We start from the raw sequence: 16,966 nt of genomic DNA on the forward strand, positions 1-16,966 counted from the left end.
TAAAAATTAGTAAATATAATAAATAATGATTTAAAAGTAAAATCAAGGTTTGTTTATTATTATTATGTTTATATAAAGATTTTAATTATTAATAATAATAAATAGAATAATGTAATAATCATTTAATATTTATTTTTATAATGTTGATACAACTGTAATATTATAAAATATTATATTACCCAAAGGTGTTTGTTCTTTTGTAATGTATAAAATTTCATTATTTTTGATAATATATTGATATCAATTATATTATGTTCTTTAATATATTTATAAAGTTAAATTTGAAAGAGTGTGTATAATAAATCAATATATAATAAATTAAGATAAATTAAATTTATTTGATGATTTGATATATAAATGTGTAAATATTTTTTTTATATTTTTTTATATATTATTTATTAAAATTTTTATAAATTTTTTTTTGTTGTATATTAATAATTTTATTATAAATAAAAATATAATATTAAATTTATTTTTAAAACTATTTGTTAGTGTTATAAATAAAAATGTTGTGTTGTTTTTTTAATATTTTTTATATATTAGAATAATTGTAAAAGTTTTGTGATGAATTTTTTTGTTGTGTGAGTATAATATATAAAAATATATATGTTATTTAATAATAAAGACAAATAAAAATATATATATAAAAATTATAAAATTTATTTTGTTAAAATATTTTTATGTATATTAAATAAAGAGGAATATTAATTGATTTATTTATAAAAGTTGAAAATAATTGTTTAATTAGAATGAAAGTTAATAATATGAACAATAATATATATATATAGAAGTTTAATAGAAGAAAATATGTTTTTGTTTTACAAGTATTATTATAATAGTAAAAATTAATTTATAAATCTATGTTTATTATGTATTTATTTAATATCAAAAAAAATATTTAATGTGAGAGTTTAATTAAAAGTATTTTTATCGTTTTTGTGTTATATCTAAAATATTATTTAAGTAATACATTTTTGATTACCGAAAAAATTAAAATATATATAATCATAAAAAATAATGTACTTAACAAATTTTATTATTGGAACACCATACATTTATTTTTTTTAAGTTTTATGATTATTTTTCAGAATATATGAAAAAATTCTAAAAACGAAAGGATAAAAAAGGAAATTTACTGATTTATAATTATATTATTTGTAGTTATAAAATAAGGAAACGGTGGAAAAAATGTGCAATATAGTTTTTGTTAATTTTTAACTTCATGTTAATTTTTTGTTTTATATAATTTGAAAAGTAATTGAAAATACCGTTTTAACATAATTACAAAAATATATATTTAAAAATGAACTTTTTAATTGTAATATAATTAATTACATATTATATATATAATTATATTATATATATATGAAAATACGTAAACATAATTGAAATAATTTAAAATTAAAATAATAAATAATGTGGTGTTTTTATTCATTTATTTGTCCTTTAGTGTAGCAAGAATATATTTTATAAAAAAATCAAGAAAAACTGTATAAACAAAATTGCTTACTGAACTATATAAAAATAAATATTTTATAGTCAATAAAAATCACACTTGATCAAACTTAATAAAATAATATGGTTTTATTACTCCCAAGTTCTATAGATTTAATATTATATTATATTATATTATATATTTACACATGTTTTCATGGTGTATTATATATAATAAAAATAATAGTTACATTTTTAATACAAATAAGAATACTTAAAAATTAAATTTTTTTGTTGTAAAAATAAATAAACATATATAACTGTTTTAATGTTTATTTTTATTTTTAAAGTAACTTACAGAATAAAAAAATAAAAATAATTTTTAATATAATATATTTCTATTATTTTGTACTAGATATAATATACACTTGTACTTTTTAAATAATTTCTAATATAATATGATATATGAGGTGTTGTTTTTTTAAAGTTTTTCTTTATTAAAATGTTATTTTATTTATGCTACATTATATATGATAAGTATATAATAAGCTGCTTAATATAATAAATATATATAATTATATATTAAATATTGTTTTGTATTTTTGTATATTTTATGTAAATTTAATTTTTATAATTTTTTTGTTTTGTACTGTTAATTAATTATTTCATATATTAGATTTATAATACATTTTAATTTATTTATCAGTTATATTATGATAATATTCACAAATGATGAATGGACGTTTATTATAATATATTATGAATTTCAGTTGAATTCGAAGTTAATTTTTAGTGAAATTATGGAGAAAACTGAATAAAAAAATATATAAATTTATTCAAAAATAAAAATATTAAAACATAAAAAGTTTTAAAATATATCTATCAATTATTCTAAAATGAGGTTTTTATTATGATCATTATAAATTTATTGACAAATGAATTTGTTTGTTTCGTATATTTATAAAATTATATTATTTTTAAGAATCTTAAAAACGGATAATAATGCTATTTTCAAAGGTTTAAAAAATTAATGTCTAAAATCTTTATAAAATTTTTACGTTTTTACAATTATGAAGTAATTTTATTGTATAGTTATAATAATATATTAATGCAAGTAAAAATGTAACTTCAATAAATTAAGGGGTCTAAAGTTTTTTATTTTTCCATAAATTAACAAATTTTGTACGTTATAAAATTGCAAATATTGAATATACAAAAAAGTATTCCAATAAAAAAATATTTTATTATTAAATAAAAACATTGAATAAATTTTATATCAAAATAGAAGTGTGATATCTTTTTCTTTGTAATACAAGTGAATATTGAATCTATATAATAATAATAAATAATATTACAATCCTTTTTACAAACGAAGTTTAATATATAATATATATAAACGAATAAAATAATTTTAGAAACTTATTTATTTTTATATTTAATTGAAAGTTAGAAATTTATCTACTCGTTCATTTATTTTAAAAATATTATAAATAAAAAAAAGAAATATAATATATAATAAAACGGATTTTCATAAGATGGATGGTCGGTCGGTTTATAAATGGGTGTAAAATGTTTTCCATCTTACAGAATAATTCACCAAACAGTTTGATAAGGTTTAAATATTGATTTTTTTACTATGAATTAAATTATTTTAAAAATGATATACAAATTATAATAAATTATAAAACATAACACTTAATTTTATATTATTAAACAACAAATGATGATTCTTATTTTAATGAAATATAAATATTTGATAGCTATTACGTACTTCAGAATGAGAGATATACATTTATTATTTTACACAATAATCAACAATAGCGTTCGTTCATATTTTTTCATATTTTTAATTATACTCAAAAAGAAGAAACTAATATTTAAAGCATATTAATATTATTTAATTTAAAAATTAATATACTTAAATTTTAATGTTAGATTATCTTTTATAAAAAAAAAAAAATACTTCATTATTTTATTTTTTTTTGTATAATTTATTTCAAAATATACAAAAAAAAATTGAAAATTAGCTTTTTATGAATAAATTAAATAAAATTTATATATACGTAATAATGTATTATATATATATTTATTTTTAAAGAAAAAGAACTATGTAATTTTTGTTATTGAAGTTATTCACATTGTTTGCAATGGATGTTTAATTAATATTTCTCGTTTTTTCAAAGGAATTTCAAAAGAATAATTTTAAAAATTTCAAATATTCCCTTAACTTAAACATAAAATTTTATAATTCTTAAAATATTAAATTTCTTCAAAAAAGAATATTATAATATAATCCCTTCACCTTTTTCTGTTTTTATAATTCAAAAATATACGAAATGCAAAAAAGTTCATAAAACATATACATATATAAATAAATTGATTTTTGATCATTCATTCGCTAGGAAAATTTTTTATTATATTAATATTTTGGGACTTCTTACATTTTTAAAAAACATATCAGGGTACATAATTTTTTTTCGTTGATAAAATATACCCTTTATCTTAAAAGAAGCGAAGTAATATATATGTAGTAATTTAAGAATAAATTAGGAAAAAAATTAATTTTTCATTTCTCACAGCATAAAATAATCTTTAATACCTCACTTTTATAACGTATAAAAAAAATTCTATTAATTACCTTAAGCAAAATATTTTTAACATTAATGAAATAAACATACATATAAAATTAATTAAAACATACTTAAAAACATGTTATTATGAATAATACGGTAAAAACTATGTATAAATTAAACACAAATGAAAAAAAAAAAATTGTACATAAAGAAAAATAAATATACGTAAATAAAATAACAGCAACATGAAGAAACAAACACATTTTTATCAAAATATTCTTTTATATGTATAAAAAAATTTTATTCATAATATAAACCAATAAAATTATAAAAAAAGTTCAAATTTTTGTATGTTTTTTAAGTACAATTTCTTTATAACAATTTTTCAACTTTTTGTAGTAATAATATTTTCGCAATTCCTTTATTTTATAAGTGTTCAATAAATATTTCATTATCGTATCATATTTTTAAAAATATACTGATGAAAATATTCTAAATCATCCGATTTCTTATTATATATGTTTTATGTAATTCATGAAGCACTTTCTTGTATTTTCTACCACTTTCATAGAATTTAATAATCGTGTATTACTCTCTTACTTTCCCAAAATAAAAAAAAGAAAAGATAATACTGTTTTAATGGATTCTATTTCTTTTTTCTTCCCCGAGTACTCTTTAGTTGTCACATTTTTCTTCGCATATACAACTTGATCTTTACAATTTCTGTTCTGTTGTGCTATGTTTTTATTATGTTCAACTTTTGAAGACAAATTTTCTATGGCATTTTCTTTTCTTTTCTGCATATAGATTCTCAAAACTAATGCAGAAGCTGCAAGGAATGTTAATCCTAATGCTAATGAACCATGCATAATTTTATTATTTCTATTCTTTTTCCTAATGCTTTCCTCAATTTTTTGTAATTCATTTTTAATATAAACAGAAGATATGTTTATACATGTATATGGTTCTAATGAACTGATGGCTAAAATAATCAATAAAACGACAAATAAATTTATGACTTTCATGTTTTTTATAAATATAACGAGTACAAAATTCCTTTTATATTTTTTATTACTTTATGTAAGTATAATTATATAAAGAATTATATATATATTTGATTTATTACAATAATTTAACAAAATTTTCAAACATTTAGAATGTGTAAAAATATTGAGCAATTTTTCATTTTACACTGTCAAAAATATAAAAAATATTTGATTATTTTTTGAATTGTTTTTTTATTATATTCTCCTATTTAATATATAATAAGTGAATAATATATATGTAAATGAAAATTATTATTCACTCATATTAATAAAAACAAAGTTTATTAAAAAGGATACAATGAAAAGAAAACATAACATATTTGCATTTGATTCCATTAAAAAATATTTTTTTTTTAAAAAAACAAAAAGGAAAAAAAAGTTATGTTTATATTAAATATATAAAAATTTCGAATATAATTTAAAATATTGCGAAATAAATTTAAGCTCATATTATATAAGAAAAATATAACAAAAACTTTTTACAAAATTCTAAAAGAATTAAGAGGGAGAGAGAGTGCTTTAAATTTAACTTTTTAAAATACGACAATTTTTTATTAAAAGTGTGTTCCTAATAAAGTATAATATTCTTTTTATTGTTTTATGCTATTTTTATAATACACCAATTAAGGTCAAACATTAATATTTCTTATATACTATACATAACCTTATTGTGTATTAATTTATTATTAACATAAAAAATAATTTGGAAAAAAATATTTTCTTAAGAGATGGTTTTTTAAAAAAAAGTTAAAATAAGGAAAGGAAGCAACAAAAATTATAAATTAAACAGTAAATTCATACCTATTTTTGTTTTTTCATATTTATAAATTTTTGATTATGTAATCTTGTACAGTGCTCTATTTTTTTGAATATAACACATATATAAGGTGGTAAACTCTTTTTTTTTCTTATAGTAATGAATTATATGAAGATATTTTTGATATGATATAAAAATAAAATAAAGGCAATTTTTTGTCGCATGTATAATGTTTTTTAAATTTAAACTATGAATAATTCATTTAATTTATTGATAATATATATATGTATTTATATAATTTTTTCATTTGTATTTTACACTTTTTTTTTTTTTTATTAGAATATTCATTTAATTAAAAATCTGTATGATTAAAGCTATATTTTATTTATTTTTTCAACTTGAGATTATTTTGAATATGCCGTTGTAACTTGTTTCCTATTTTCGCATATTCAATTCAATGTTTAAAATTTATGAAGAGGAATTTAAATAAAAAAAATCATATAATTTTAAAAATAATTTATGAAGCATTAATCTCTAGTGTAATAAACATATAAAATGAGAAATGTATCATAACAAATAATAAAACTAGTTATTGCATTTGTCATTTTGATGATTTTTTGTTATATCGTAAATGAACGTGGATTCATAAAGAAGCATTTAAAGATTGATGAACAAGTTTTTTTTTAAAGGATAAATATTAATTATTACGGTTCATTTATTTCTTTTTTGAAATAAGTTAGAACATTTCGAATATATATTTGTCAAACAAAAAAAACAAATCAAAAAAATGCTTTCTTTTTTTTATTTAAACATAACAAAAACATAACAATATTATTTAATGGTTCTTTTGTTTAAAGGGGCAAAACAAATGTCTATTTTTACGCCTTGAATATATGAACTTCTTCCTCCTCTTGCATTGTATACCAATATATATATATATATGTTCTCTATTATGTACGGAGGGGATTATATTTATCCTTTTCAAATTCGTTATATTATATGTTGTATGTTTGTTTTAAATACATACTTCTTCAATACTACAATTGTATTTTGCATGTGTACATAACTACACCTTTTTCATCTTTTATGAAATAACTACTTTTTATTATAATGTTTTTTTGCTGAAGAATATTATACATTTTAAATAATTTACCAGCTTTGAATAACTACGGAACTTTAAAAATATAAATCACGCTATTAACTATTTTATAATGTTTATACACCAATATATTTCTAATGATTTTTAGTAAAATATCTAAAAAATTTCAATTAGTTAAAATAATTCATTTTTACACTTCGATACATTTATATTGGAGTTCTCTTCTGATTGATTAAATTATGTTAATATAAATAACATTTTACGAATCTTATTTTATCATTTCATTTCCTTTTTTTTTTTCATTAAGCAAAGAGTGCATGAAAAAGTGAACAGTAATAATTATAAATTAATACATAAGTTACAAACTAATAAGTTATAAAATTGTTATAAAGACAATTTTATATATAAGATGATGTAATTTGATTGATAGAAGAATTTCACTTAAAAATGATTTTTCTCATTTTGCTTTTTTATTAAGTATTCATTGTACTTTTTCAATTATTTAGAGAAAAGTATAATTCAACTTTTATTTATATTTCAGTATTGATTTTTTGGTAGGTCAAATGATATAATATATTACCGGAACATGATTGCATATTTATAAAAAATTCGATTAACTTAATATTAATAACAGGTAAAATATCTGCTAAATACATAAATATTTTTTCAAATTTATATTATTCTAGGATAAAATTTATTTATTCCTTTTGTATAAATGTGAATGGTTCATATATATTTGTTTATTACATTGAATAAATAATTTACCATTACAATTTATAAAGACTTTCTATACCGTTCTTATTAATAAAAAAAATTATCATGTTACGGGAAAAAAATAAATTTAGTTATATAATTTGTTATTTCTTTTAAATATATAATATCATTAAATTCAGTTTTTCATTAATTCATGCATAAAAATCATTCGTCATTAAAAGTAATTCGTTAGTTCCCTAAATATAAAAAAAAACATTCTACCAACTGCTATATATAGTCAATTAGTTTTTCCTGTTTTAAACTTACAATATTTTTACGTATATAATAGTATATTTGTATTTTATAACATTCCAGTAGTTAATTCATTCCTCATTATATGTAATGAATTATATACTTAAATGAAAATTTTTAATAATTAATATGAAAAATCGATAGAATAAAATTAAAAGTATTTATTTATTTTTGCCATAGCTAGTAAGATTATCACAAGAATACTTAAGTATTAATGGACTGTTCTTATTACTTTTTAAGCGTTATACTTTATTTTAATAAAAAAATATAATCAGTAGTAAAAATGTAAAGATTAAAATTAAATATATTAAGATGATACAAAGAATATATTATTTCGTGCACGAAATATACTTCGTTTTAATAAATGGGTTATATATTGCAGTAGAAAACGCTAGTGATCCATAACGGCACAATTTAATATATGATGGATATGTAGTTAAAATGCAAAAATATATTTGTATTTAAATATAATATAATCTTAAATTTGTGAATGAAAAATAAAGACTTTAAAAAATAATTATTTTTTACTATTTAATGAATTTCATATAAATTACATAAATGTATATATATATTTTATTATCTGCTTAGTTATAAATTTTTAAAATTAATTTTGTATTATAAATATATAGATATTATACTATTTTAATAACAGTCTATTGAATATTTTCTACATATATTCGTAAATATATATTAGTTAAACGAAGTATGTGATTAATAGAAACAAGATTAAATCTAAACTACGAATTAGTTACATATATGTAATCTTATAACTGTATATTCTTATAGAGAGATATATTCCTATGCTAAAAAAAAAAAAATATATAATTTTTCATAAAATTTTAAGTAACCATTAACAAAATTTTGTACGTTAGATCGAAATATGAAAATACATATATACTGTGAACTAGTTTATTTTTTTCATAAGAATTTCCAAAAAAATTGTAAGTGCATGTTTATCGTAGATATTTTTTTTGTTTCTTTTAATAATATATGTATCATTATTAAATTAATAATCTTAAAAAAGCTAGTGCTCTGTATATAAACAGCTCAAAATAACAAAAAAAAAGAAAAAGGAAATATAGTTTCATAAAATGGTTAATAAGAATCAGTAATATTTGGTATGTTAAGATGAAATATCAAAGTATATATTTTATACTTGTATGGTTAATTCATAAAAGTTTCGAAAAAAGTATATAGGTGCAAGTATGTACTTTATGTTTTTTTATTTCTTTTAATAATGTTTGTACCATTATTGAATTATTATTCAAGTATTCTTATATATATATGTTTTAATCATTCTATGGGTTTTATTATTGTACAGTGTTTAACACGTATATATATATATATATATATCAATTTTTTATATGGCAAGATCTCATGTAAAACAATGTTACTATGAATTTTTTATGATAAAGTGTTTATTAATTAAATATACTTATTAAATATTCTATTTTGGAAAATTATTAACATATATTTTAAAAAGAGGACTTATATCAGAGCTTACATATTTATCAACATCTTTGTTTGTTATCATCTGTAAAATGTATGATAATAATACTGTGCATTACTATGTAAGGAGCTACTGCCACTTTCAATAGTTTTCGTTTAGTATTCGTTGAATATCTGTATCATAAATTGAAAGTAATATGAGTCCTTTTTTTTTACTTCCATTGGTTATTTAAGAAGAACGCTAAAAATTTGAAGTAGTTAGTATATATAATGTACTGTTTATATAATATTAAGACGCTTATTTTACTGGCATATGGAAAACACAAAGCAATAAAATAGTTACGTATAAAAGTATATAAAAATTATTATCCTAAGATTAATGAAAATTTATAATATACGAATGAACAAGTAAGAAAGATAAATATGAACATAAAATATGGAATATTGATATACGGTTAAATTTTTGTTGAATACTTACTTTGTAATACTTGTATTTTTAGCTTTTAAATCCTTTATTTATGTGAAAACCTATTTATTGTTTCATGACTTATTTCGTGTAATGTAAAAAATTTTATGCATAAAAATATGGTGTTCAAAAATGTATATATTTATGTACTATATTTAAAACATACGTTAAATTTAAACATGTCTTCAAGTGTTAGTTTACTTATTAGTGAAAAAATGAAGAGAAATTAATAGGAGAATTAAGTGAACAGAAAATTTTCTGTTAGTTTAAAGAGAGAACATGTTGATGCTCATTTGTGGATGAATATACATGATATATTTTACAATGCAATGCACTATAATTTTTTTTAATAACTTTACAAGTCAAAAGAGAAAAAAGATAAAATTTAAAGTATATATATCCTTTTAATGAAGGATCACAATATGAAAATTTATGATGTGCCATAATATTATAATGTTAATTATTATGAAATTTTGGTACCTCATATTTAATATTATGCCATGATATTTTAAAAATTATAACGACACTAACAGTTCAAATATATATATATATATATAGAAGTACTCATTTAATTATATATACTATAATTGTAGTGCATAATTAGTTTTATTAACAACGTAATTACATTTACATATTTTTAAACCATATATGACACTGAATGAAAAAGTTTAATTTAAGATATACATATTTAAAAAAAAAAATTTCTAGTTTTTATGTGGACGCGGAGTTATTGTGTTACATGAGGTAAATAAGGTATAGAAGGTAAATGAAATAAAAATTGTTTAAGTATGATTCCTTTTTTTTTTTCTTTTACCTTACATGAATTTTTAATTTCTACCCATCATTTTTAAATAATTAGTTGGAGAATATGAAAATCTTTAGGTACATATATTTTATTTATAATATAAAGTAAAATATATTCATTTTACTATTATGTATTATGAACCCTTAATTAAAATGAATATAATTCAATAATTGACTTATGTAATTAAATAATAAATATCTGTTATAAACATTTTATTAATTGAAAGTTAACTTTTTAAAAATCTAATATTATTATTATTGGTGTAATATGAAATATGTAAAAATTTTATTAGATTTGGAAAAATTATATAATGTGCAGTAATACAAATTTTCATACTAACTAAAAGATATATGTATTTTTATAAAATGTATGAAATACTTAAGTATGATTTCGTTTTTATTTAATATATTATAAACAAATTAACTTTTAATGATGTTTTCATGTTGTACATAAACATTTAAGATTTCGTATTTACATAAAACTATAGTGATTTTAGGCTTCTGCTCTATTTGGTTACATATTTAGTATTTCTGTAAATACATTCTTCAGTGTGAATACTTATAAAATAATATAGTGAAATCATTATAATCTGTTTAATGAGTATAATTAAATAAATAAAAAATATTTAGTTAACTTATTAAACTGGTTTATAGAATTTTAAGGTAGTATAAAGCTGCTAAGTATGGAAATATATTTTTAAAATTATGTGCGAAACATATAATATTGCTTTGTTTCAAAAGAACAATTTCTAAAAATAAATAAACATAGATGTATTTTTTTTTAATTTTGTAATTTTTTTTCAAAAAGAACATAATATAGCTATTTATTGTTTTTACTTAACAATAATAGAAGCATAAATAAAATAAGGGAAAATGAAATTTAATTGTAATATATGACTGTATAAATTTTTTATGATTATAATAGAATATATAAAGGAGAAAATATTTTGCTTAAAAATATTTTGGCAATTTAGTACATATGTTAATTAGATACGTGTTAAGTTAATTTATTTTTAATATTGCTTGGAACTATGTTGTAATTATTATACGAAAGAACTAACAATACATTAAGCTTTTTCTATTTTTTGTGTATAATAAAAATAAAATAGGATGTTCAATGTTATGCGTTACAAATATAATTGTGTATAAGTAAATTAAAATTTTAAAAAATAATTTGGGAATATATTTTTATGTATTACACGATATATTATTCCCCTACCTTTTACATTTTTCTTTTGATAATTTAAAATATTTATTTTGTATGATATTAATACTACTATTATAGATTAATATAAAAATAAATTGTAGATATTCTTTAGTAATAATTATTTTTAAAATTAATATAAACACATAATCTATAAACTATTTGTTGTTATATTGTTTATTTAGACATATATAAAGTAGGGTAGTATGCTATATCAATTAATTTTTATATTTTAAATTACAGTGGACTGGTAAAGTCGAATGAATTGACATGTATTCAATATTTCAATTAAATGTCCTTTTAAGAAAATGTTTTATGGATGTTAAATCTTTTTTATTCAAACGAAATCAAGAAAAGCATTATTAATATATTTATTTTTTTGAAATGATTATTTAAGAATATTCATAATTGCTTTTTTATTTTTGAGCATTTTTTAGAAAAATATTTTAGGAGAGCCAAATTTTTACGAAATATATAAATAATTCGATGTATCCAATTCAAATGTTCATAATAGTAGTCATATTGTGCCATTTTAAATCCATTAGAATAGCCTTATCGAAAGGGTAGCAAAGAAAAATGTAACAGAATGAGAAGAAATTAAATCCTAATATATGAAATAAACAATATAATAAATCGTAAGAGCTGTTTACATTTTAAGTAGTGGATAAATAAAAAAATATTGAAAATATTTATTAACAATTCAGATTATAATTATTTTGAAACAGTAATATAAAATTTCGCTTATTTTATCATTTTGTATTAGTAAAAAGTTCAATATATATCAATGCTTCTATTATTTTCGTGGACGGATTTTCTATGAATTACATGAAGTGAGAGATGTAAATGTATTGTTTAACTATTTTAGAAATTTTCATTTTATATAACGTAAAATTGAATTAAAAAACAATAATGAAATGTTTTTGCAGGAATATTACACATATTTATAAATTGTATATGGAATTAATGTAAATATTACATAATGATAGTCATTATGCAGATGATTAAAAGGATTTTTTGAAATATAATGAAATATATAAGCTATGTAAAATATATTCACAATCACAATGTTATATTATATTAACGATATAGTGAAATAATTTATAGGGATAATAAAACTTAAATTCATTGATTATTAGGTTAAATATAGTTGAGGAAAAACAAGGAAAAATGCTAAAATATCATATAGGGGAAATATTCATTTTCCATTTGCTTCATAAATATGTAATAAATTAACATAAGTTAATGTTTTTCAGTATTGACTATTGTATTGCTCAATGGTATTCTTTCTTATGTTTTTCCTTTCTTATAGTTATAAATAAATGGTACCTTAAATATTAGTATAATGATTAACTATATAAAAATTTGTTTCTCTAAAAGAATATAATTAGTTATTAAGTATTTTATATATGTATTTTATTATTCATTTATATATTAGATTCACTTCATGTTTTTAATCATAGTTTTACATGAAAATACAAAATAAAAAAATATAAGTTGTATTATTAAAGAATATATGAAGAATTTAATGCGCCATGATTTAGAATCTGCCAGTATAATTTCATGAAAGAGAAGGTTATATGTTGATTATCAACCAATATGATACTTATTTTATATATGTATAACATGGAATATGATCTAACTAGTGGCGTAATACTGAAAGTATATAAAACTGATTTTATATAAACATTTAATCAATAGAAAAAAACAGTTTAGAAAAATTGAATATTTCTAAATTTTTTTATGGTAAAGATCATATACTTATTATGGAAATTTTTATTATATAGAAAATGCTTAAGTGTACAATATGTATCATTCTGTAATTTTATAGTCTTTTTTCTATTAGTTATTAAAATTGGTAAAGTATTGTTTTGTTAAAAATGCACTTAATGGATACAAATAGTAGATAATCATATAATGAAATGTGAACTGTGTACTAAATAAATATTTTTTCATATAATATAATAAATAAATAAATAAATATATATATAAATAAATAAATATATATATAAATAAATAAATATATATATATATATATACATAGTGATACAGTAATAATAGCATTTTGTTAATATTTGTGCTATATTTTATGTTATTCAGTTAATGTATCACAAATGCAATAATTATATTTCTGTTTTTTAGTTTATTATTTTTTTTGTAGTAAATTTTATGAACATTTTTTTTATATGATTACGAAAGAATTTTGTTCGTATAATAATAAGTTTTTAATAGTCCATTTAACACTGATGTAATACAAAAAGAAAAGTATTATTAGAATATAAAATATTAATTTTAAATAGTATAATTTTTTTATATATTTATTAATTTACCCTAATTTCTAATTTTTTTTTTTTTTAAATATGTTATTTATAGTATGTTTTTATTAAAAAAGAAATTAATTATGAGTTTGTTCTGATATTTTTATTACATAAAATAATGTATAAATATTTTTGGCGAAGCTTGACATATTATTCTAATATATTTATTAGAGAAAATATTCTTTACATAATTTTTATCTGTAAATGTATTTCCATCCAAATATTCTTTAAATTATTTTTGTTTCATGAGCTGGGTATTAAACAATTTTTATTTAAATTTTTCTTTTTTTTTTATGTTCATACATATAAATAATAATTTATTTATATGAATAAAATAGAAGAAAATATGAATGTAAAAATTCTTAAATATATTATTTATCAATACAAAAATTTATTCTAAAATAAAAAAAATTTACGATACTATAAAATTATGATATAGGAATAAAGCATTAAAATTTATCAGACTTTTTAATATATATATATTTTAATAAATTATGTATTAAGTTAAAAATCCCATTTACAGTTATATATTATATTTTATTCTCGAATTCATGTTTATATAATAATTAAAAAATGTATTATAATTTATATAGTGGAATTATTCTTTTTTTAAATATTAATTTTATCATTTATTTTTGTAATTAATAATATTTAATTTTAAGAGAAAACATTAATAAAATAAGATTTTGAATAAATTTTATCTAATAATAAGAAAAATTAATTTGAATTTATAATTACAGTAGTATTTTATAGTAGTATATATTATCTAGATTTTATCTTTTTTATGTTTTATATAAGAAATTACAATAGTTAGAAATACTACAAAATAGTTTTTTTCAAAACAGTTAATGGTAATATTGTAATTTAATTTGAAAAATTATTAAGTAATTAATTCATATATTTTGGATATTTATAAATGAGCTTAAATTACCATAATTAAAGTTAGTTTTTTTATATGAAATACTACGTAAATATTTTAAATTGCATTTTTTAATTTGTATTATTTATACTATGTCACAGGATTCATTATGCTTACCTTTTAGTGAGTATTTAGGAAAAGATAAAAAAAATAAAATATTAAAAATAGAATCCTTGCTCATTGAAAGTTTATAACATTATTATTTATTTTTTTCTTAATGAATATATTATAATATTAAAGATATATATAATGAAAAAAAAAAATTAAGTCACGCTTATTTTTTAAAATATCTACTTTTATCCTTTTGACTTGTATATGCCATTTTATCAATGATGCGGTATTATAATGTCATTTTAGCATATTTGTATTATTTGTATTCTTAATGTTTTATTTTCACTTATATTGCTTTTTAACCATGAAATTTATAATTATTTTAAATAGTGAATATTTTCTTTGTTTATTTAGTGTATATTTAATAAGTTTTTGGATCAAAAGCATGATGCTGATAGAAAATCAGTTACAAGAACTTGTCGGTTACTAGCAAGACATAAAAAGGAAAAGGATTCAGAATTTGCACGCTTAAATGAAGGGACACCAAATAATAGGGTATACAGTGAAAAAAGGGAAACAGAAAATATGAAACAATATAATGGAAGTTCATTATGTAATGCAAGAGGCAATGCGCAAGTTAGGAAAACCAGGTCTTCTGTACACAGAGCCCGTTGTTCAAGTTTTGAAAAAAGGCTAATGGACAAAATATATTATAAAAATAAGGTTAGGAATATTAGGAATCTCGACATTATAAATTTAAAAGAGATGGTACGTAATAATTATATTTTATTTTTTGCTTTTTTTATTGTGCTTGCAGGAGTTGCATTAACAGTAAGTTATTTCACAGGACATTTAGGTTTTGGATGAATGTTGGATTAGATGATTTTTTCATAAGGATATCAGAAGTAGGAGTTTTATCAACATTCACTTTTATAGTTTTATTAGCATTTATTTATATGTTCCGTAAAGTTGTAAAAAATTATGGTATATTAAAATTTAAAAGTAAATTGTATAATACTAGATTTCCATCTTTTAATTAATGATACTTTTAAAAACAATTAACGTCAGTAATATCCTTATTGATATATATACATGTATAGCATAGCTATAACAGATTAGAATTAATAATTCCATCTTGTACTGAAAATTTATGATATACAACAGTAATAATATATGTTTTATATTTTCGTATGAATTCGAATACTTTAGCGTTTTTCAAATTGTATTTGAAAATATTGTTTCAGTTTTATAGAACATTATGTTTGCATATGTATATTTATGTATTTAAGTATATTCTCATGAAACATATATATACATGAGTTAAAAGTAATATGAAAAAGCGAAATTCAAATAATTTTATTGAAACATTGTGTTAACTAATATTTTTAGCTGTAATAATATAGTCTTATTTTTATTATTACGTTATTGTACCTTAGTTGATTATTTGTTGATGTAATTAAAGAATTATATTATTTGTTTTAAATTAAAGATAAATGTGTCCTATTTTTCACATAAAATATCAAAGAAATGATTGTAGTTACAATGTTAATTTCTATTTCAATTTATTTTTTGTTTAAAAATAGGTAAAAAATGAATTATAGGTTGTATAAGTTTTGTCATCATACATTTAATTTTATTTAAAATATAAGTCCATATTATAAAGGCTAAGTGTAATATTGAAAAAAGTAAATTAATAGAACCTAGTGAATTAGATTATATGAGGAATTTTAGATGATATATATAATAATTACTTTTCATTTATTTTTCTTTATTGTTTTTTTATTATTATGAAACAATTGTTTTATTAATAATTAAAATTATATATAACTCACAAAGATGTATAC

At 18.0% G+C, this 16,966-nt stretch overlaps 1 protein-coding gene and 1 pseudogene across 1 annotated transcript, besides 1 other annotated feature; one reads left to right on the forward strand and one right to left on the reverse strand.

Annotated features, from left to right (window-relative positions):
• Nucleotides 1–4,603: 4,603 nt before the first annotated feature.
• PmUG01_03032200 (uncharacterized protein) lies at nt 4,604–5,032 on the reverse strand (the record flags this gene model as incomplete). The annotated part of the gene is made up of 1 exon (XM_029003062.1): nt 4,604–5,032. The coding sequence occupies one exon, from the start codon at nt 5,030–5,032 to the stop codon at nt 4,604–4,606; it is 429 nt and encodes a 142-aa protein (XP_028859533.1).
• Nucleotides 5,033–15,320: 10,288 nt separating this feature from the next.
• PmUG01_03032300 lies at nt 15,321–16,159 on the forward strand (annotated as a pseudogene).
• Nucleotides 15,321–16,159: a sequence feature (Plasmodium exported protein, unknown function, pseudogene).
• Nucleotides 16,160–16,966: the final 807 nt, after the last annotated feature.

This window comes from Plasmodium malariae, assembly GCF_900090045.1.
Source record: "Plasmodium malariae genome assembly, chromosome: 3".
Taxonomy (NCBI): domain Eukaryota; phylum Apicomplexa; class Aconoidasida; order Haemosporida; family Plasmodiidae; genus Plasmodium; species Plasmodium malariae.